A 24,447-nucleotide genomic window follows, 5' to 3' on the forward strand; every position below is an offset into this window, starting at 1 on the left:
TTTCTAATATTAATAACTTAAATATAGATTCTCTAATTACATAAAATAATTATTATAATTAGTTTAAATTTAAATACAAATAATTAAAAAATTTTTTTTTATAATAAATACATTTAAATCGAAAAAACAAATAAATTTTTTAATCGGACATACATACACAGGAGAACTATACATATATGTGTGTATGTACCAGTAATGAAGTTTCACTCACTGTACACCCTGCAGTTCTGGCTGTCACCCGGTGTCTTTTGGCATACAAGCAACCAATGTGTAGGAAAGGAAAAGGGATATTCCTAAGTTTCCCCCTCTTTCTCACTCTTCGAATACGATCTCGTTGCTTCCACCCGACGGCGCACAGTGGGCGATTTGGTCTCGCTAGCGGCATTTAATTCAAATTTCAACTTTCAAAAAGCGATGATTTTTTTCACAATTCGATAATAGATACTTTGATTAGATTTATCCAAGCATTTTAAAAGCTCTACGATGAGCTGATCATCAGCTGTGAACGGACAAACACAGAAAATGATTTTGCAAAGAACTTTACAAAATTTTACCTGTTTGCGCGCATCGAATTCAAGTTCCTCGGAAATTTACAATTTTTAGTGAATTTATTAAAAGTTTGGTTTTTTATTAATTTCAAGGTATGCATTACAAAAAAAATTAATGTTTGTGACCGGTCTATAAATGTGTAGCTCATAAAACGTAGTCGCAATTCAGTGTATTAACAACGAGCCCGGATTAGCGTACACCTGTCTTTCGTGGAGAAGAACTTACCTGATTCAAGTGGATTCAGTCTAACTCTTTTATTAGCCGAAAGTGTGAATCAGTGGCGTCCAATGTGTGTAATATGAACTGCTAGTACCTGCTAGCCTTCAAACTATGGTACTTTTAAGGCACAATGTCAGTAGCAAAAAGGGATCTTTTTTAGTATATTTTAGTATTTTTACTATGCCGCCGTCTGATTCCGATGATTCTGAATAAAATTCTAGCCATTTTTAAACTATGTTTGTTTATGGAATACATTAATTGAAGTTTAAAAAACATAAAAATAAATCAAGATTTAAAATTAAAAAATATTTTTTTTAAATTAAAAAAAAAAAAATAAAAAAGTATTAAAAAAAAACTTTTTTTAACTTAAAAATTGCATGATTTTTCTTTGATCGGTGAAAAAAAACCGACTGAAGATATCTATTTTAGTTTAGAAGTTATTAATTAAATGCCGCTAGCGAGACCAAATCGCCCACTGTGCGGCGGCCCGACTCCAAAAGGGCGCTCGACTTATGTATACCCTTTTGATGTTAAAGTTCTTCAAATATTAAATATTATATATATATAAAGTAATATAATATATATAATATATATATAATATATTTTATATATACAACATTATTTAAATTATTGAACCAATATAACCATAACATAACATTGATTGCAAATATAGATATAATATAACTCGCGTGTCATTTATGGTCGGTTATACCCAAAAAAGAAGGGTATACTAAAAGGGTGCAAAATAAAATTGAACTGCTCATTCTTTTGCGTTGTGCGTTGACAGTTAGTTGTAAAATTACTTAATTTGCGCAACGGGCAGCGGAATTGTTTAAAAATCATGTAAGTGTCGTTAAGATTACAAAAATATTATGTCTTTTACTACAAACTTATTTAAATCTTTTAGGATTCAGCCTGTATGTACGATAAATTCGTTTGAAAGGTAAGTTTGCTTTAAATTAAAAAAAGTAATACATATACAATATGTAATAATAAAAATATTTTTTGTACCATAGATGGACGCAAAACAGCCGTTGTCCTGCAAATATTCCACATAAATGGTAAACAAAAACTTTCTAATTTCATATTATTTATGTACTTATCTCTTATGTTTCAAAATAAGATTAATTAATAAAATAAATATATATATATATATATATTGTTTTTCATATGAATTTGGGGATGACATTTTAGACATATGCATAGATGACAACAACGCCTCCACGCCAGCAACGAAAGCATCAATAGCTTATACGAATTTTCTCTATACAAAATTCGTATAAGCCATCGATGCCTCGCTCGATGACTCGGACAAAATGGTCATCGAGAGCGACATGCGTGTCAAATCCTTAAATGCCATACAACAACTTTATATGAAATGACATCAGTGCGACACCATGTGCTACGGACACTAGCATCGGTGGGTCGTCGTCCATGTCATCGACGACAAGCCACTTTTGGAACCGCAGGGCAGTAAGTCAACTGCACACCAAAACACTGTACAGTGCGTTGAATCCCTGCAGTTCCAAAAGTGCCTTGTCGTGGATGACATGGACGACTACCCACTGATGTCAGTGTCCGAAGCACATGGATCCGCACTGATGTCATTTCATATAAAGTTGTTGTATGGCATTTAAGGATTTGACATGCATGTCGCTCTCGATGACCATTTTGTCCGAGTCATCGAGCGAGGCATCGATGGCTTATACGAATTTTGTATAGAGAAAATTCGTATAAGCTATTGATGCTTTCGTTGCTGGCGTGGAGGCGATGTTGTCATCTATGCCAATGTCTAAAATGTCATCCCCAAATTCATATGAAAAACAATATATATATATATATTTTTTTTAATTTATTAATTAATCTTATTTTGAAACATAAGAGATAAGTACATAAATAATATGAAATTAGAAAGTTTTTGTTTACCATTTATGTGGAATATTTGCAGGACAACGGCTGTTTTGCGTCCATCTATGGTACAAAAATATTTTTATTATTACATATTATATATATATTACTTTTTTTTATTTAAAGCAAACTTACCTTTCAAACGAATTTATCGTACGTACAGGCTGAATCCTAAAAAGATTTAAATAAGTTTGTAGTAAAAGACATAATATTTTTGTAATCTTAACGACACTTACATGATTTTTAAATAATTCCGCTGCCCGTTGCGCAAATTATGTAAGTAATTTCACAACTAACTGTCAACGCACAACGCAAAAGAATGAGCAGTTCAATTTCATTTTGCACCCTTTTAGTATACCCTTCTTTTTTGGGTATAACCGACCATAAATGACACGCGAGTTATATTATATCTATATTTGCAATCAATGTTATGTTATGGTTATCTTGGTTCAATAATTTAAATAATGTTGTATATATAAAATATATTATATATGTATATAACTTTATATATATATTATATTTAATATTTTAAGAACTTTAACATCAAAAGAGTATACATAAGTCGAGCGCCCCTTAGCCGTATTTTCCATCGAAAACCAATTTTTTGTTTCTAACGGAGAATGACAACAGTGCAATTAGAAAAACGAAAGAATAGAAGACAAATTTGGAGTCGGGCCGCCGTCGGGTGGAAGCAACGAGATCGTATTCGAAGAGTGGGAAAGAGGGGGAAACTTAGGAATATCCCTTTTCCTTTCCTACACATTGATTGCTTGTATGCCAAAAGACACTAGGTGACAGCCAGAACTGCAGGGCATTAACAGCTGTACAACTATGGAATGAGTGAGACTACTGTCAATCAAAACAGACAATACTACCCTATTCACTCACACCCAAATATACTGTGCAGAAAAAATAGTGTGCCCACTTTTAGAATAAGTGATTCATTTGTCGTTTTGGATGCATTCATGCAGAAGTCTAGTATGTACGTCTGTCCGTCTGTCTGTCTGTCCGTCTGTCCTCCTGTCGGTTTCTATGTAAACTAGTCTCTCAGTTTTAAGGCTATCTTGCTGAAACTTTCCCAAAAGTTGTGTAGTTGTTGCACGCAGTATATAAGTCGGAACGGGCCGGATCGGGCGACTATATAGGATAGCTCCCATACGAGAGAATGAAATAAAAAATTCTTACTCCGTTGTTTTTGATCAGATCGACTTGAATTCTTCAAGATGGCGTTTTCTAACTGCTATTGAATTTCGGATTATATTTTATCAAAATCGGATAACTCCATCATATAGCCATAGGAGAGATCAAAAAATATATATATAAACAAGAAAGGAAGCTAGCTTCGGCAAGCCGAAGCTTATATACCCTTGCAGTCATCAAATATGTCGAACAAAATGCATAAAGGCTAAACAACATCGAAGCTAAGACGATTTTTCTGTTCATTTTCCATATTTTCGACTATAGATCATATGGGAGCTATATGATATAGTTGTTCGATTTTGATCAAATTTAATTCGTAATTCAAGAGTTGTTAGAAAACTTTATATTCCGTTATTTCTATATAGATTTTTCGATCTTTCCTATGGTAGCTATAAGATAAAGCTGTCCGATTTTTATGAAACTTTTTTCTCAATATTAGGGTTGTTAAAAAACTTGATATTTAAAAAATCATGCTCGGGGGATAAAAAAAATATGTTATCAATTTATTTCCATTAATTCTATATATATTTTTCCATCTTTCCTATGGCAGCTATATGATAGAGTTGTCCGATTTTGATAAAATTTAATCCGAAATTCAATAGTATTTAGAAAATACCATATGGAAGAAATCAAGTCGATCTGATAAAAAACAACGGCGTAAGATTTTTTTATTTCATTCTCTTGTATTGGAGCTATCCGATATAATCGGCCGATAAGGCCCGACCCGACTTATATACTGCGTGCAATAGCTACACAACTTTTGGGAAAGTTTCAGCAAGATAGCTTTAAAACTGAGAGACTAGTTTACATTGAAACAGACAGACGGACCGACGGACACACGGACAGACGGACAGACGTACATACATATTTCGACTCAGATGGTGATGCTGATCAAGAATATATATACTTTATGGGGTCTAAGGTGTCTCCCTCACTGCGTTGCAAACTTCTGACTGAAATTATAATACCCTTTGCTCTGCAAGGGTATAAAAATGGAAAAAAAATTAAAATGTCGTTGTTTCATAAAAATCGGTGTACTATATCATATAGCTGCCATAGGAGAGATCAAAAAATCTATATAGAAATAACGGAAATAAAATTATTACCTCGTTGTTTTTCATCAATCATGATTTTTGGAATATATAGCTTTCCAATGAGTCCTGAGTTACAAATTAAATTTCATCAAAATCGGACGACTATATCATATAGCTGTCATATGAAAAATATGGAAATCGTCATAGATCGATGCTGTTTAGCCTTTTTGTATTTTCTTAGACATATTTAATGACTGCAAGGGTATATAAGCTTCGGCTTGCCGAAGCTAGCTTCCTTTCTTGTTCAAAAATAATATTTCTTCTATTTTTTATGATTTTTTGAAAATGATTAGAAATACGCATTTAAGCCATATTTTTCTCTTTTCCATACAAATTTTTTCCGACATTGTCACCTTCTAAAAATGTCAATCCATACGTCTAGCAAAGTTGCATGACAGAACTCATGCACATCTAGAAAATGTAATCATCGGAAAAGCCGCAAAAAGTCGGATTGTTATTATATTTTACTAAACAGTTTCTTCTTTTGTTAAACATACATTACACATTGCAGAAATATGCAGAAGACTTTTTTTCTCCACAGAAGACGAACATATAGATTAGGTTTTTTCGGTTTGGACAACACAAAACAATACACATATCATACACATAAAATAATTTTTTCATAAAATGCTTTCATTAAACTCAATTTGCTTACCTCGAAGTTTAAAATCAATTTTAAATAATGTTTAAATCTTTTCTCGTTTGTGATTGCCAAGAGCATAAAGTCAAGAAGAGATTCCCGCCAACTTAATCACACAAATCAGCTGTTCAATTACTTGCCTTTGAAGCTCAATAAAAATTGCAAGGTTGCATTTGAACTAAAAATACTTTTTAATACTTTCTATACAGGGAATTTAATATTAAAAAGTTAAATAAAAATTCAGATTTGCTTCAATAAAATTTTCGATTTTATGCCGCTTATTTGGCAATCCGGCCTACTGTGCAGTTGTGAGATCTGTTAAAATTTTGGGTACGTAACATTTTACCTTAACGTTATCTTAACTCATTGCGATTAAAAAAAAAAATTTTTAACGACTTTCGAAAAATGGGTTTTGGCCACAAAAAGTGGGCAAATGCCCCATAGTGCGGTAAAAACCGTTTCCCTTCCACGAGGACAACAGAGTTATTAAAATAGCCCAACGACAGATGTCAGGAATTGGTCGCATTTTCGATCCGAGCAATATGCTGCAGAATTAGCCAGTCGTGGCGTTCCATTGAGCGACATAGTTAAAAGTCAACTATGGTGGCATGATCCTTAGAGGGTACAAGAGCCGCGAGACCAATGGCAGCAGAACCCATCCGATATCCATCCGCTGGCTTAAAACATCCATTTCGCAAAAGCTGTCCCGGAAAATGTCTTCACGCGGTATTCCAAATTTAACAAAGCCCTAAGAAGCCTTCCGTACGTAATCCGTTTTTTTAGTTCCTTAAACAGTAAACGTCTTATATCAGTGCCAACTCCAAAAACTAACTTATTTCCGTTCATAAACTAACAGGGCATCTTAAGAGTTTGTGGCCGCCTAAGATGAGCGTCACCCTATCAGCCTGCCATACAGTTGTCGGCTGCTTCGTCTTTTAGTCGAGTCGCCTAGTCCAATCGAAGTATTGGATTCCTAAAATCCAGAATCTATTGATACATAAGTTTTAAGATAACTGTTTTTTTGTTAAAATAATTTGGTTAACTTATTTTGATTTTACTGATGGATGTGCAGAAAATCGCTTTGGTACCCTTGGGGCTCGACCGCCTCTATATTTGGTACTAGCAGTTCTGCCAATGAATATTTTGGGTATCTGATAATCAGGGCACCCAACTAAAACGTTCTGTCTTGTTTTGTATACCCACCGATTTTAATTCTTCATTTTGTTTAATTGAACGTTTTCGTCGTCTGATTTCTTCGGTTCCATCAATTAGGTCAGTGGATTCCGTTGATTCCATCGGCAACGTCATTAAATGGTGTTCAGCCCCTTTGTTCTGAAAAAGAGAGATTAATTGATAATATATTATTTTTTTTTCCTTTTTTATTGAAGGTTTAAGATAATATGGAATGAACATGTACGAGAGCTTGCTTAGGCAAAAATAATCAAAACAATAAAGAACGAAAAATATATTCTATCAACCATCTGATACTCAAATAAACAATAGACGTGAAAACTTTGGAGTTTTGGCGTCAATACAGATGACAGGGCTGAACATTTATTGTAAAAATGAAAATGGCTGTACCATCAAGACAGTAAAAGAAACTGTTTATTGTTTTTTTTTAACTTCTTTCTATGCATGGTATTTTTATAACGTGCGTTATCCCACGGGCCACAGCCCGTCTAACCGATCGAGGGGCTTAGCCTGGTGTAAAAAGAGAAAAAAAATGTAGAAAAACGATACAAAAATCTAAAGCGATATAAAAATTGTAACCTTATTATTATGTGGTTGTGCCCCACAACTAGTGTGACATTTCAAAAAAAAATTTTTTTTCTTTCATATTTCGGTAGATTACACCTTTAAAAAAAACATATTAAACTTTCGTTTCGCTCTTGTATGAATTCAAACAATACCAACAATAGCAATACCAGTTGGACACAGATATCTTAGAGACAATATTTCTACAGATAGGAATGCAGATGGTGTGAAGAAGTGACTATTTGTGGGTTTTCTTTTTATGATAGGTCAGAACATATGGACACAGGCCGATATCGTCCTGTGCTTGTTTAGGTAGGCCGATATCAACAAAACGACCCTTATCTAAGATAACCCATAAATACCGATCCAGCTGCGAACTATTTTTTCCTTGACGAAAATCGTACATTTTCCCGGATGTTCAACATTCATTTATGTTGATTGTAAACGGCTGAGTCGTGGATGTAACTGCATTTGTAGGTGTATTTGGTCCTTGATGAAGTGGTAATGAGTAGGTAGACTTCTGCCTTCTTTTGACAAGATGGATAATGCTAATGATCATTAAGAACATTAGTGCAATATAAATGGCTATTTGATGATGTTCGATGTTAGAGAGATTGTGGGGTAATTTGAAACTAGCATATGATGCCTGTAGTGTGCTTTCTGTATGATCCAGTGTAGTTTGTAAGGGAGTTTTCTAGTCGGGATATGAATCTCAGTCGTATTCCGGGGTCCTTTACAAGAAAATTCGATGAACAGAGGTTTTATAGACTGTTTTGGAGGGGTTCTTCGGGTCCAAAAATTCCACGGGCTAGACCTTCGGGCGAGGCCGCAGCCGATCGGAAGACTTTGCGCTGAAAAGAGACTCTCGCTTAACGAAGGCGGAAAATTCCACCGGCTGGACATTCGGGCGAGGCCGCAGCCGACAGGAAAACTTGGCGCTGAAAAAGAGACTCTCGTCTAACGAAGGCGGAAAATTCCACCGGCTGGACATTCGGGCGAGGCCGCAGCCGACAGGAAAACTTGGCGCTGAAAAAGAGACTCTCGTCTAACGAATGCGGAAAATTCCACCGGCTGGACCTTCGGGCGAGGCCGCAGCCGACAGAACAATTCGGGGCTCAGAAAAATCAATCACGCGCGTTAAGGGGGATCCGCCGCCCTTCTTCCGACCTGCCTCGGGAGGATCGGCCTTCCCCAACGAGTTTACTAAAGGGAGGATCCGCCTTCCCTCTTCCGTCCTAACTGGGGAGGATCGTCCGTCCCAAAACGATTTGTTCACTAGGGGGATCCGCCGCCCCTTTCCCGATATGCCTAGGGAGGATCGGCCTTCCCGAAAACGACTGCCCTACAGGGAGGATCCGCCTTCCCTTTTCCCGGCCTACTCGGGGAGGGTCGTCCGTCCCAGAACGAGTTACGCGCGAGGGAGGATCCGCCTTCCCTTTCCCGACCTGCCTGGGGAGGATCGTCCGTCCCAAAACGATTTGTTCACTAGGGGGATCCGCCGCCCCTTTCCCGATATGCCTAGGGAGGATCGGCCTTCCCGAAAACGACTGCCCTACAGGGAGGATCCGCCTTCCCTTTTCCCGGCCTACTCGGGGAGGATCGTCCGTCCCAGAACGAGTTACGCGCGAGGAAGGATCCGCCTTCCCTTTCCCGACCTGCCTGGGAGGATCGTCCGTCCCAAAACGAGTTATGCACTAGGGAGGATCCGCCTTCCCTTTACCGTCCTAACTAGGGAGGATCGGCCTTCCCAAAACGATATCCACAGAGAGGATAATTTCACTACCAAGACTACGTTTACTCGGCAATGGATTAACAAGGAAAATTAATAACAACGGGTTAATGTTTCTATGTACTTGCTTTCAAACTTTATTTCGTTAGTATCTATACTGCACCGATTACAGTGTGTTCTCGCTAACCTGTCTTTTTGATCCCACGTCCTCCACCCCCGAAATGGGATGGTCCACGTCCATTGTAACATCGGAGATGGCCCCGGTGAAGTCCCCAATCCAGCTGGCCCCTTGGATCTCATCTAGCACGCGATCCAGTGTCTCGTCTTCCCAAATGGGGAAGGGTAGGTCAGGAGCGGCGCACTTCGGGGACCACTGGGGCCGGAAATCCCTTCCCCCTGGGGTTGTTGGGGCAATCCGGGTGGATCGCCTGCGACCTCTACCTCCTCCTTCGCCACCCTTGCGGGGAATAGTCGTCGGAACAATGGGCGCTCCTCGCCGACGTCGTCGCTATCGGTCGTCTCCTCATACTCTGCGAAGAACTTTGTGAGGGGTCCTTCGATCGGTGGGGTACGGCCACGTCGTTTGCCGTCTGACGGCGCAATCTACGTTTGGCTGGCGTGACACACCATCCTCTTGGGCGTAAGGACTTGGTCGGGCGACGTCTGCGCTGATCGAGACTGTTTGGCGGTGTTCGGGGACGTCTGCGTCATACTGTTGACCGTCTTCCTCCTCTCGGGTGACTGTGCCGGGGCTGCCTGCGTATCTTGACTCGTGTTCGGTGTGTGTCGTTTCCCCCTGTTCCCATCTTCTGAATCCTCATGCTCCTTCTTGGTGTCGGAGTCCGGTGAATGGTTTCCCGGATGACGATCTTCCAACATGGGGAGTGGCGGCGATAGTGGCTCCTCGTACGGACGGCCCCTCTGGCTGCAGGTCGGGTACTCGGAACACCACGGATCGGGTCTCAACCCTCATCAAGGCCACATGCCCATGGAAGCGGGCGATCTGGTGGTCGTCCGTGTGGAAACAGTTATGGTCGAAGACCGCCCCGCGACTTGTGCCTGAGTATCCGGGGTGACCCGTTCGGGGATCTCGCCGGCTCCACGGCCCCGCCTGCTCGCCGTCGTCCGGCGCCTCCGTGTAGAATGGAGACGGGCAACGTCCGCCTGTGTGCCCCACGATCCGTACTCCTCACCTTCCGAGTCCGAGCTGTCCTCGAGAATCGGGACGGGAAAACGAACTCGACCCAGGTGCGCGTCGGTTGCCGTCGGGTCTGGGGCTCCACGCACTCTCGCGTGCTCTCGCGAAACGGTCGCAAGACCCCTCCGACTCGTCCCCTTCCGAAGCCAGGCCATCCACTTCCTCGTGATCCCACTCGTCAGGTCCGGCTGCGTCGCTAGGCACATCCTCGTTCTCGTCCGAGCTCTCCCATCGTCGCCTATCGCATCCGGCCACATTGCCAAGTGCGTCTTCGCTCTCGTCCGAGCTATCCAAGATTTCGATGACTTGGTCCATCTAGAATTACAGACTAACTTATCGCTATAGCAACCTAACCCCACGAATTCCTAACTTCGGTGCAGTGATATTCAGACTTAGTGCTACATGTTACAGTTTTCTTGACTTAGGGTTAATTTCATTACTCGCTATTAGTACTCAATTTTCTCTATCTACCCATACCATTACTTCACGTAGTCGACGTCGCATTCCTCGTTGGTAGTTTCTCCTGGGTGATACGGCTTGAGCTGGGCGATGTTTGCTGTGCCTCGTTTCTTCTCTCCTCGGCGTCGTAGAATAACCAGGTTTGGTGATGTGAACTTTGAGACAACGTAGGGCCCGTCAAATTTAGGCGCTAGTTTGGCTGCAAATCCCTCGGCCGCTTTCGAGAGGTGGTGCTGACGGAGCCACACCTGATCTCCAAGGTTTGGCCTCCATTCCCGTCGGCGAAGATTATAATGCCTCGCCTCCTCCTGCGACGATCGTTGTAGATTGTCACGCACCAGGTCGAAGACTCCCCTCAGTTGGCATGCCTTGTCGTCGGGGTCGCCGGTCTCCACCGCAGATCCAGGGGTGACCTCGTCGTAGAACATCGAGGGCAGTCGAGGCTCGCGTCCTTGCGTGAGGAATGCTGGGCTGAACCCCGTCGAGTCCGAAACGCTGGAATTTATCGCAAGTGTTATCTCCGGCAGCAACTGGTCCCAGGAACTCTGATCGCCTTCAGAAAGTTGGGCCATCATCGTCTTTATAGTTCGATTGGTTCTCTCCGTCGGATTCTCTTGAGGACAGTATAGTGCGGTATATTGTATCTCCACTCCCAGCGATGCGAAGAACTCCTTTAACGTATGACTGGAAAATTGTTTGTTATTTCACACACGAACTTCCTCGGGATGCCGACTCGACTCAATATGCGCTCCCGGAAAGCCTTTTGGACGTGAGCTGCCGTGGCCTTTCGTAATGGAATCAGTTCCACCCACTTGGAAAACGCATCGTGAAACACAAGGAGCATGGTATTCCCCTGTTTCGAGCGGGGTAGAGGTCCAACGAAATCCGCGCACAACACATCGAACGGCTCTTGTGTCACCCGAGTCAGCATCTTACCCGCCGACTTGGTTTGAGCGGTCTTAAATTTTTGGCATGACTCGCAGTGTTGTACATACCGTCTTGCATCCCTGAACATTCCGGGCCAAAAGTATCTTTGTGCTAACCTGGTGATCGTCTTCCGTCCGCCGAGATGTCCGGCCGGAGCATCATGACACTTTCGTAAAACCCGACTTCTGTGTGGGCTAGGAACACAGAGTTTCCACTGAAAGTAATCTTCGCCGTCGATCCTTCGTCCGATGTTACGATAAATTTGTCCATTCTCCACGGTGTAGTCTGCGAACTTCTCAGGGTGTTCCCGTATCTTGCTTTCCAAACTTTGAATCCACTTGCAGGGAGACTCCATCTCAACCATCTGTTGACGCATTATTCCGAAGTCCTGCGCACGGCTGTCGGGATAATGCGTCGGCCACCGTGTTTAACTTCCCTCGTCGATAACGCACGTCGAACTAGAATTATTGCAATTCTAAAGCCCACCGTGCTATTCTACCGGACGGACTTTCAATAGAATTCAACCATTTGAGAGCTAAGTGGTCGGTGACTACCTCGAACCTGTAGCCCTCCAGATAGCATCTCATTTTTCTGATGGCCCATATGATCGCCAAGGACTTCTTCTCCGTGGTCGTACAGTTGCCCTCTGCGGCAGTGACTGGCATACGCGATTACCTTTTCCTGACCCTCGAAGTCTTGTGAGAGTACTGCTCCCAGACCAACGTCGCTCGCATCCGTTTGCAACACAAACTTCCTGTCAAAATCCGGGCACCCTAAGACCGGGGCCGTGGTTAGACTGCGTTTGATATTCTCGAGAGCTGTCTGTTGTTCGGAACCTCAATTCCATTTCTGCCCCTTTTTTAGCAGAGAGGTCATGGGTTGTACCACCGTTGCGAAATTCGGTACAAAACGCCGGTACCACGACGCCATGCCCAGCCATTGAGATGAGTTGGGGGTTTCAAACCTCTGATAGCCGCAACTTTCCCTGGATCCATCTGTACTCCTTCGCTGCTAATGACGTGTCCCAAGTAGACCAACTTTCGCATGAAGAAAACACACTACTGGGGATTAGCCCTCCGCAATCTTCGGAAGACTTCGGCTAAATTAGTCAGATGCTGCTCTTCTGTGGCGCCTATGACAATTATGTCATCCAGATATGCGAAGGCGAACGGGTCCATATCTGCGCCGATAACGCTATCTAAGGCCCGTTGAAAAGTTGCGCCGGCCGAATGGAGTCCGAATGGCATGACCTTCCATTGAAATAGGCCTCTACCTGGGACCGTGAAGGCGGTGATTTGGCGACTGTCTCGAGCCATTGGTATCTGCCAGTAGCCGTGTTTGAGATCCAACGTCGAAATATACCGCGCTTGTCGCAATTTCTCCAGAATATGGTTGATCCTTGGGACTGGGTATGCGTTCGGCACCGAATGGGCATTTAACTGCCGATAATCTACACACATTCGCCAGTCGCCCGTCTTTTTCTTGACTAACACAATCGGGGCACTGTGAGGACTTCGCGAGGGTTCAATAGCATCGGCGCGGAGGAGTTCATCTACTTGAGCGTCGATCACTTGTTGCATCGCTGGGTTCCTCGGGTAGTATCTCTGTTTCACGGGCTTGTCGTCGCGCATGACTATCCGATGCTCCGCTACGTGGGATACTCCTTGAAGTTTCTCGAAGAGTGCCAACTCACGAGCGATGAATTCCCGTTGGTCGGGCCTTAAGTCATCCGTTCCCGTCTCTGGTTGGCCACCTTCCGTTTCGCAGTCCTCGTTCGGTCTCTGTATCTCTGGCACCTTTTCCTGTGCCGCCGCCTCCTGGCCGTGTGACTCGTTGAACCTTGTCATCTCAGAACTAGCTAACGAATGCATGATCCTGTTGTTTGACGGAGCCTCGTTTACCTCCGCCTGATCCATTTTCGGACTCTTGAAGCTAGATTCTTCCCTCGTCTGTGCTGTTTTCCTTTTCCTTTCCAGCTTCCCTGTGTTTATCGTCATGGCCGGGATCGACTCCGCTTGACTCGGGAGTAGTCGGGCATCTTCCGCCGACGGACTCAACGTCATTGCCAGAGTCGCTGTCCCGCATTGTATTCGTGTCCCCATCACGGCCAAGAAATCCATACCCAATATCATGCGGTCTAACATAGTGGGCAAAATCAAAAATGGCATCGTTACCTGTTTACCAGCAAATTCCACCCGGGTGCGCCATAGCTCCTCCACCTTCAAGTTCGATCGGTCCGCCAGTGCGATCGTGGTCGTGATTCCATAGATCTCTTCTCGTTTGGCCACCATGCGGGCGAATTCCTCACTGACAAAACTCCGCGACGCTCCCGTGTCAATTGTCGCGTCCACCCATCGTCCGCCGATCCGCACGTAATCAGGCCATTGTGCAGTCTCAATTGCGAGTTGTGTGTGGCCGGGTTGTTTCTCCCAACGTCTCCGCTGCTCCCGGGCCTCGGCGAAGACGTTGTCCGTTTCCCGGTCCCGTTTCAAGATCCCTCTACGGCCGCAATCCCAACAAAAGTCCACTGGTGGGCCAGTACACTCCCGCCGGAAATGCCCCACTTCCCCGCATCGGCGGCACGCGCGCTGCACGTCTACGGTTGCCCCGGGCTGCACGAGCATACGGTGTGTAGCACCCACTTCATGATGGGGTGTTCCGGGATTCCGAAACGGAGTTGGGGTGCGACGCATATTGGGACCCTCATTGTTCATGCCCATCTTTCGCAACACTCCAACGCGGCTTGACTCCAGTTGTCTCACGCTCTCATGCTCTGTCGCCATCTGTGTCAACTGAGCCAGGGTCGTGAACTCATGGCGTCTAATGTACAGCCGGTATTCCGGCGCCATGTTCTCGTAGGCCCGATACACTTCCTCTTCCTCACTGTAACCGGCCTGCTGCATCTTTGTCCTCAGTTCGACCAAGTAGTCTTAAAATCCTTCTCCCACTCTCTGAACGTGAGTCCTGATCTCGTCTTCTAGACGCCCGAAATAGCGGGGAGGTAAAAAGAATTCCAGAAATTCTCGCCGGAACGTCGCCCATGAGGCCGTCTGCAGGTGGCTCGTTCGGAACCAACGGGCTGCCCTTCCTTCGAGGATCTCAGACATGGCCCGGGGGATTTCTTCCAGATTGATCCCGTACGTAGCTATTTTCTCCTCTAGCTCTGCGATCAGCATCAACGGATCGGACTCTCCGTCGAACCTCAAGTTCCACTTGCGCATTCGTTCCGGAAGCAAGTGTCGAGGAAGGGGGACCCTTACTGATGCCTCCTGTGTGGGCGCACCCATCTCATTACTGGGTCCGGGCGGCAACAACAAGGTATCCATCGTCGAGCTAGGATGAGCTCCGCGTCGGGTGGTACGGCTTCCAGGTGATGAAGTGCCGGCGGAGGTCGCTGCCAGCCCAACCGGAAAAGTTTCGGCTCCTTGTGCTAGGCCTACGTTTTTCCCCTGTCTGTTGGGAAACGGAGCGCGAGAGCTATAGAATTTTTGTAATTCCATGAGTCGTTTCCACACTGTCTCAGGAAACAATCCCCTGCTCACAAGCGTGGCGAACGCCTTCTGCGTATCTGCTACTGTGCCGTCTGCACTGAACCCAAATTCCTGCGCTAGAGCCGCGAGCTCGTCTTTACGCCGGGCGTAGATCCACCGTACACCCACTCCGGGTTTCTTCGTCAAATCCGCATCTTCATACTCGCAATCCGACTCCTTTGGGTCGACCATGGCTCACTCAGTTAGTCTGTGATTGTTTCCTTGCACAACTCCGTACAGGGCGCAGGATGGATTCTTCGATCCACCTCGCAAGACAGTTTGTATGTTTTAGTGGGTCTTTACGCCACTTTGTTGTCACTCTAGCTAGCCTCAGTTTCCCTGCTCGGGCGCCACTTGTAAGGGAGTTTTCTAGCCGGGATATGAATCTCAGTCGTATTCCGGGGTCCTTTACAAGAAAATTTGTAAGTCACTGAGACACTGAGCTAGAGAGGTCTGTCCATTCGATGCACAGAGGTTTTATAGACTGTTTTGGAGGGGTTCTTCGGGTCCAAAAATTCCACGGGCTGGACCTTCGGGCGAGGCCGCAGCCGATCGGAAGACTTTGCGCTGAAAAGAGACTCTCGCCTAACGAAGGCGGAAAATTCCACCGGCTGGACATTCGGGCGAGGCCGCAGCCGACAGGAAAACTTGGCGCTGAAAAAGAGACTCTCGTCTAACGAATGCGGAAAATTCCACCGGCTGGACCTTCGGGCGAGGCCGCAGCCGACAGAACAATTCGGGGCTCAGAAAAATCAATCACGCGCGTTAAGGGGGGATCCGCCGCCCTTCTTCCGACCTGCCTCGGGAGGATCGGCCTTCCCCAACGAGTTTACTAAAGGGAGGATCCGCCTTCCCTCTTCCGTCCTAACTGGGGAGGATCGTCCGTCCCAAAACGATTTGTTCACTAGGGGGGATCCGCCGCCCCTTTCCCGATCTGCCTAGGGAGGATCGGCCTTCCCGAAAACGATTGCCCTACAGGGAGGATCCGCCTTCCCTTTTCCCGGCCTACTCGGGGAGGGTCGTCCGTCCCAGAACGAGTTACGCGCGAGGGAGGATCCGCCTTCCCTTTCCCGACCTGCCTGGGGAGGATCGTCCGTCCCAAAACGATTTGTTCACTAGGGGGGATCCGCCGCCCCTTTCCCGATATGCCTAGGGAGGATCGGCCTTCCCGAAAACGACTGCCCTACAGGGAGGATCCGCCTTCCCTTTTCCCGGCCTACTCGGGGAGGATCGTCCGTCCCAGAACGAGTTACGCGCGAGGAAGGATCCGCCTTCCCTTTCCCGACCTGCCTGGGGAGGATCGTCCGTCCCAAAACGAGTTATGCACTAGGGAGGATCCGCCTTCCCTTTACCGTCCTAACTAGGGAGGATCGGCCTTCCCAAAACGATATCCACAGAGAGGATAATTTCACTACCAAGACTACGTTTACTCGGCAATGGATTAACAAGGAAAATTAATAACAACGGGTTAATGTTTCTACTTGCTTTCAACCTTTATTTCGTTAGTATCGCGTGCCTGTTTCCGTGTCTCGGGTCCTCGCTGCCCGCGTACGTCTACTCGCCACCCTTCTCCGCCGGAAACTCCTCGATCTCACTTTTCCTATGTGCCCGCATGCTTTTTTTTTACCCTCGCTTATCCTAAGCTTATCTGGCACCTCTCTGCCCTTTCTGGTATTTTTACCCAGGATCGATACCGTGGGCGGGGTTGATGACCTTGCTTTACATTCCAATCCCAAATAAACTTAGCCTTAAAGTGATTATATGTATTCGGCTCCTTGCCGTTAATTTCAGGTTTCTCTCTTATATCTATCATTATCTTATAACTATAAAAATCAAAAATGGTATTTCACGACGTTTTTCTCTTAGACCTAATAATATTAATAATGATAATAAAGTCGAAATGAGCTGCCAGTCCCATCGGTTCATTTCTCCGCTGGCTGTGACGTTCGGGCCATCCGGCCACATCGTCACAAGTTATTGTGATCAATGTATTTCTAATGGTACATCCAGGACTTGCAGTTAAATAGCCAGATTTTTTCTATTTAATTCTATTTTAAGGATGCGTTTGTTGCATATATGATTTATGGCAGACATTACATACAAAGGAAATGGTTTTTTTGTATTAATTATTTTACAAGATGCATCTGTTTTATTGTGAAATAATTTCATTTCGCAGCTTGTTTCTGATGAAAGCATTGCTTGCTTGTTGTAACAGATAAAATCTCTTGTTGTTTTCTTTTGACAAGAATTAAATTCTGCTTCTGACATTTCCATAAATTCATCACGATGACTATTGAATGCAAGGAACGGTGAATTTATCTCAATTAAATGGATGCCTTCCCTGCTCAGAAATGGAATTGGAGTCAATTTGTAAAATCTAAAACTTGAGATGATATTAAAGGAAATTTCACTTTAATAATGACGTGTTCATTTACAATAGTTCCTTCGCCTCTCATTAGCTGATATGCCATAAGTAAATTATCTGGCGAAATTGGGAGCATCTGTCTAGCTTTAGTTGCCGTGGTGATATTAACATTGGACTGATCATATTATGACGAATATCTGTTAATATATTTATTATTTCTGTTTGTATTCGATGAAGATTTGATGCCAGAATAGAAAGTTGAGTTTATAGTGTTATATACCATGAGAGTTTATCAAATGCACTCTTGGTACTTTCTGTGCCGGAGATAAAATCTTCAATCAATTTTAATCGTTTTGAATTGGAGATCTCATCTCTTTTTATGACATTTATTGTTGAATCTATTAATGACGTCTGATTTTTTAATAAATTCAATAGGTGCTTTTCATTGCCTTCAACTTTCGTTATTGTCTTGGCCATTTCGTTAGCATATGTTGAGTCTAATACGCCAAAAAGACTACTTGCTATATTACCAACGATATAAAGTGGGGCTCTTCCGTGATCTTGTGAGTAGATCTTCCTCTAAATGCTTTAAATGGTGATACATGCTAGAACACGCTTCTTGTTGTGGAAATTGAGTACATAAATGACCAATCTTAGTTACTCCCATTGAGAATGTGTTCATATCATTCCAGTATGGCTTTAAATTGTAATAGACAACTATAGACCAGTCCGTTGTGTCCAGTTGACCGTTTCCAAGTTTTTCAAAAAATATTCCTGGCTTTGAGACAAATTTTGTTACATTGACTGACTGAGCAACAGTTAATGGTAAAAGAAGAAGCATTACTATTAATGTCATTGCCAATGAAGATATTCCTTTAGATTATTTCCTTTTTGGTGTGGTCTCCTCAGCCACCACGTCCTCAGAGTTCTCGGATAGTGGATGCTTATTTGTTGGTTCTTCCTCTGCGAATAATGGAGCAATGTGTTGAATGTCGCGCTTAAAAACTCCTTTTGATGTTTTGACTTCCACTACTCTGACGAAATTGTCTTTTCCAGGGATTATCTTGATAATTCGTCCCATTGGCCACTGCAATACTGGTATATTGTCCTCTTTTATTAAGACCAATGCTCCTTCCTTTATATTTGCTGAGGAACGTCTCCATTTTTGCTTCTTCTGCAGTTGTTGAAGATAATCAGTTGACCATTGCTTCCAAAACGCATGTTTGAGCTTTGATACAGCTTGCCATCGCTGTCCTCACGTCTGGGGTTGCTGAGACGGTTCACTGTCAGCCTGGGCGGTGAGTGGTTCTCCAATGAGAAAATGACCTAGAGTGATTGCTGTTAAATCCTTTGGATCAGTCGACATGGGAACTAAAGGTCGAGAGTTGAGTATTGCTTCGATCTCGACTATAACAGTTTCTAACTCCTCATCAGTTAGATTAGCTGTGATAACATTTTTTAACAGCAAATGCTTAGCTGATTTTACCGCAGCTTCCCACAATCCTCCAAAATGCGGAGCTCTTGGTGGAATAAATTTAAAATTAACTCCTTTGTCAATACAATTTTCGACAATGCGTTTTCTTGCCTTTTCTGAAAATATGGCATCTTCCAGCTCCTGAAGCTTATTCCTTGCTCCAACAAAATTAGTCGCATTATCACAATGTAAGGTTTGACACTTTCTTCGCCGACTGATAAAACGTCGAAGTGCTGCCAAAAATGCTTCGGTTGTAAGATCACTCACTAACTCCAGATGGACTGCTTTAGTTGCAAAACAGCAAAATATTGCGATATATTCGGTATGTGGTTTCTTCCCACGAATTTTGTAGTGAACTTTAAATGGTCCACAGTAGTCAACACCAGAATTCAAGAATGGTCTTGCTTGAGTTATTCTTAATGGTGGTAGGTTTCCCATTATTTGCTCTAATAGTTTTGGCTTGGCTCTGGTACATTTGACGCAATTTAGAATGACACTTCGGGCAATTGTTTTTGCTTTTATTGCCCAATATCTTTGCCGTGAAATGGCCACCAGGGCCTGGGTACCACAATGCATATTGTCTTTATGCAGTTTTTCAAAAATTAACTTTACAATTTGGTCGCTATATGGTAGTAATATTGGGTGTTTCGCATCAAATGACAATTCAGCTGCTTCCAATCTGCCTCCAACTCTGATAAGATTATCCTGGTCTATGAAGGGTGTGAGCGCGGTTAGGCTGCTGCTTCTTTCCACTTCTCGCGAATTTTTTAAGCTCTTAAACTCCTTGTTGAAGTGTTTTTGTTGAATAATTCGGAGAATTACTTTTCTTGCTTGTTCCAACTCATCTAATTGAATCGTTACACCCTTTACTTGTGACCTTGTTTTTACACGCATAATGTATGCTACTATTCTTAATAGCTTGGAAATGGAATTCCTATGATTAATGCGGTATAGTAAAATATCGTTTTGCACTGATAGAAGAGATGTTTCTGACGCTTTGGTGATGCGCTCAGCTTTAGATGCAATAAATGGTGGTTTATTGTGGTAGGACTATTTATCCATGATAAAACAATTTCCGAGTCTGCCCAGTAGTAAGTTGGGACGGCTTGCATGGATAATTGCTCCTTTACAGTGAACGTTAACTGTGCACCAAGTACTGCCGCTTTTAATTCCAGTCGAGGAAGAGTGATTTGACTTATTGGAGCCAAATTCGATTTTGCACACAGTAATTGTAAAGTCACTCTTTTGTCTTTATGAACTGTTCGAAGATAAACAGCTGCTGCATACGCATTTTCAGACGCATCAATAAAAGTGTGGATCTCCTTTGAAGTTAGTACTTGACCTTCAAAAACATGACGTAAAATTTTGATGTTGTTCAACGCCTCTAAGCTGTTACGGAATTGTATCCATTGTTTTTGTAAGGTAACAGGCAAATGCTCATTATAATCGAATTTCTCCTTCGTTAAGCTCTGCATAAATATTTTTGCCTTAATTACGACTGGCGAGAATAACCCAAGTGGATCAAATATTTGGAATATTTCTGAGACAACATCTCGCCTCGTAATTTTTTCGGTTGTAGCAATTTGTGTCTTTCCGCAAAGCTTATCTATCTTGGGATTCCAGATAATTCCAAGAGTCTTGATGCTGCAATCTTCGTATGCCGTATCTTCCAATTGTACATTAGGGATTATATCATCTTTGTTTAATCCCTGTAAAAGTTGGTTGCTGTTTGCGCACCATTTTCTTAATTTGAATCCCGATCTGATTAATATTTTATTGAGTTCAGTCCGGATTTGTAATGCTTCCTGGATTGTGTCTGCTCCGGTAATGGAGTCATCCACATAAAAGTCATTTTTAAGCGCAGCCGCTCCTACAGGATACTGCTGTACTTGTTTTGATGCCAAATAGTCTAGGCATTTCGTTACTAAATAAGGTGCAGATTTGGTGCCATATGTCACTGTTTTCAGTCGATAGTATCTCAACTTTTCGGAAGGGTCGTTTCTCCATACGATCATCTGATATTGCTGGTCTTTTGGATTTATCCAAATCTGCCTATACATTTTCTCAATGTCAGCCGTAAAGACATATTTATGTAGTCTGAATCTTAACAAAATAGACATAAGAGTATTTTGCACTGTTGGACCTTTGTGCAATAAATCGTTTAACGACTTTCCAGAGGATGTTACCGCTGATGCGTCAAATACAATCCGTAATTTTGTTGTATGGCTATCTGGCTTTAGGACACAATGATGAGGTATGAAGTAGTGAGATCTTGGCAGATTCGCAAGAGGAACTTCCTTCATATGTCCAAGCAATTCATATTCCTTCATGAACTCAATATATCCTTGTTTTATTGCTGGATCTTTCTGCAATCGTTTCTCTAATGATAAGAACCGTCGCGTGGCAATGTCACGACTCTCCCCCAGCGCTGAAGTATGCTCCAAAAATGGTAATTGCACAATGTACCTTGAGTCCTGTGCGCGCTGGATGTTTTCCAGAAAATGAGATTCGCATTGTTTTTCGATTGGCGAATAACATTTTTTATTCGGTTGAAAATTATCAAGTTCCCAGAACTTGACAAGCTGCTCATCTACTTTTTCTGCTTCAGTCAGGACTGCACATACCGATGAATTTGCTTTTTGTTCCGAAATTTTACCAGCTACAATCCAACCAAGTTTGGTATTTTGCATTATATCAAAACTTGGTCCTCGAGAACTAGTGGGATGTTCAAGAGGGGGCTTAGCTGGGGCCGCCAGGCGGGTCGCAGGTAGCGGATAGCGAACGGCCTTCTATAAGGTTAGTTGCGAATAGGCGTAAGCTAATAACAAACAGCGGGTACACCGGAGTCGGTGTACTGATGAGACGTTTGTTTGGCCGTCTTCGAAAGTATAGTCTCACACACTCCTCTTCCCTCACGACTACCTATCAACTCCCCTCCCCACACAATCTCACTCCGGGCCGGACTAAGGTGTCATCCGACCCGTGCCGATAGTCAGCCTGGCTGGGGGCCCGGATTAACAAATAGCCCAGTCTCTCACGGAGGGTTCAGGCAAGTGGCGACCGCCTGTCCTAACTGCGCCTTACCCGGGTATGGCGGATCTCAGCCCGGGCGGACCATACATTCTCCGCAACTTGTGGGATTAGATCATGAAGAAGATTAATACCAACAAATTACCGCAGGATATCCCTGCCTCAAGTGCCGCAAGGCTCTTTGAAGAAAGACTCCTTGACGGAGTGCGACCCCAGGTGGGACCAGCCCCACCCAGGAGCGCAGCTTCCATCAGGAGTGCGTCACGGACGCAGAATGTGGGACAACCCCCACAAAGATCGACTGTTCCAGTTCGGGAACGTGGGCTACCGGCAGGACCATCCCGGCCGGCTTGCCCACCCCCCGCGGCTGTACCGAAGATCAAGCCCGCCAATAAGGCAGATGTCCTTCCAGCCAGAGGGCAACCAGGAGGCCTTGGCGACCCCTACAGGAAAGGCCTGTCGGAGTCCAAGGTCAAATGGTACCTCAGGTACCTTCAACAGGGCATGACACCTGTTGAAGCTCTGAAGAAGGCGAAGGAGCCACGACCAGTGGCACAAAACTTTGCCCCTGCCAGCAAGCGGGCAAATAGTACTCTCACCCCTCCGATGGACACCCCGAAGAGGTCCAAGTCAGAGGGCATCAAAGAGGCAGCGGCACCCCAGGATTCAGCGGACTGGCTGAGGACTGTGACGCCTCAGCTAAGGACTTGGAAGGGCGTGCCCCTTGACACTAGGGTAGGGGAGGACATTCCTGCGGCATACAATGTCACAGTCTTTTGCCCTAGAAGCGCAGAAAGAAGCGATGAGGAGCTTCTGATGATGCTGGGACGCCAGAATAGAATGGAGGTCGATTCCTGGAAGGTGATCTCCCGAAGGAACGACGGAGGCGGGGCACTCCTCGTTATAGGGATAGACCAACTTACCCGAGATGAGATTGTCTCTAAAGGGCACCAGCTGAACTTTAGATTCGGGACCGTCTCGGTGAGTGGTCTCAGGAAGGCGGCGAAGATGGCGGCAACAGAAGCAGCGCCCCCCGGCCCCAAAGACGGCAAAGTGGAGGTCGAGGAATCCCTCGGAAAGCCACAAGAGCCATTGTGTGCAAAGGAGGAAGCTATCGCCGATATGGACGTGGAGAGTGAGGACGAACATCTCTCACACTCCCAGGAGGTGGCACAAGAGCCCCTCCTAGAAGATATCGACGAGAAGGAGGCCGACGTCACCCTGACCGAAGGCAGTGAAGGGGAATGCCCGCCCCCTTCACAAAACATGGAGCACCCGCTCCAGTAATGGCTGCACATCGCAGCACGCAGCTAGCCCAGGTGAACTTGCACCGGGCCTAGGCGGCATCCGCCGTCCTGGCCAGGTTGTTCACCTCCCAACATCTCGGGCTAGCTCTCATTCAGGAGCCTTGGTGCAATCAGGGCATTAAAGGCCTGTACACCAAGGAATCAAAGGTAATATGCGACCAACGGGGTGCACACCCAAGAGCATGCATATTAATAAGAAAAGATATCAACTATAATATCTTTTCAGAGTTCCTAACCAGTGACTGTGTCACAGTAACGCTGAGCGGCACAGGAAAGTTACCAGCGATCGCCATAGCATCGGCGTATTTCGCTGGGGATGCAGCATGCCCACCACAGGAAATCATCGGACTCGTGGAATGCTGCAGGAGGAAGAAGTTACCCCTAATCATAGGATGTGACGCCAATGCACATCACGTGATATGGGGAAGCACCGACGTCAACAACAGAGGTGAGCAGCTAATAGAGTTTATTGTAAATAGTAACCTAGAAATCGCTAATGTCGGGTCCACACCGACATTCATTACTAGAGTAAGAGAGGAGGTCCTAGACATAACTCTGATGAGCAGGTCTCTAGGACCACTTATCAAGAACTGGCATGTGTCGCCAGAGGAATCAATGTCGGATCACCGAATCATTAGATTTGAAGTAGACTTCAACACCGCTAGGGACGCCCCCAAAAGGAATCCCAAGAAAACAAACTGGGATTGGTTCAAGTCCTCTCTTGAGCTTAATCTCTCTAACGAACCGTCAGGTATACCCAGACATTCCTTAGAATTGGATCAGGCAGTGGATAACCTCTGCAAGAAAATAACCAATGCTTTTGAGGACAGTTGCCCTCTTGGCAGACGGAAAGCAGATAGAGACGCCCCATGGTGGAATGACAACCTGGAACGGCTCAGAATCTCCACCCGCCGGCTCTTCAACAGAGCAAAAACGAGCGAGGATAACTGGGGACATTATATACAAAGCCTGACGCTCTACAACAAAGAGATCAGGAAGGCCAAACGGAAGAACTACAGAGACTTCTGTGAGGCAATCAGCACTGCCCATGAAGGGGCAAGAT

The 24,447-nt window shown here is 44.4% G+C and overlaps 2 protein-coding genes across 2 annotated transcripts in view; one reads left to right on the forward strand and one right to left on the reverse strand.

Annotated features, from left to right (window-relative positions):
• Positions 1–24,447, forward strand: part of LOC108096141 — a 127,144-nt gene that overhangs the window by 40,918 nt on the left and 61,779 nt on the right. The window lies entirely within an intron of this gene.
• Positions 12,737–14,581, reverse strand: LOC122320329. Its single transcript, XM_043208523.1, has one exon. The coding sequence runs from the start codon at positions 14,579–14,581 to the stop codon at positions 12,737–12,739; it is 1,845 nt and encodes a 614-aa protein (XP_043064458.1).

Source organism: Drosophila ficusphila, unplaced genomic scaffold, assembly GCF_018152265.1.
Source record: "Drosophila ficusphila isolate 14025-0441.05 unplaced genomic scaffold, ASM1815226v1 contig_470, whole genome shotgun sequence".
NCBI classification, from domain to species: domain Eukaryota; kingdom Metazoa; phylum Arthropoda; class Insecta; order Diptera; family Drosophilidae; genus Drosophila; species Drosophila ficusphila.

Excerpts from the sequence above, each read along its gene's own strand:
- LOC122320329 (XM_043208523.1), bottom strand. The coding sequence starts at position 14,581 with ATGCAGCAGGCCGGTTACAGTGAGGAAGAGGAAGTGTATCGGGCCTAC.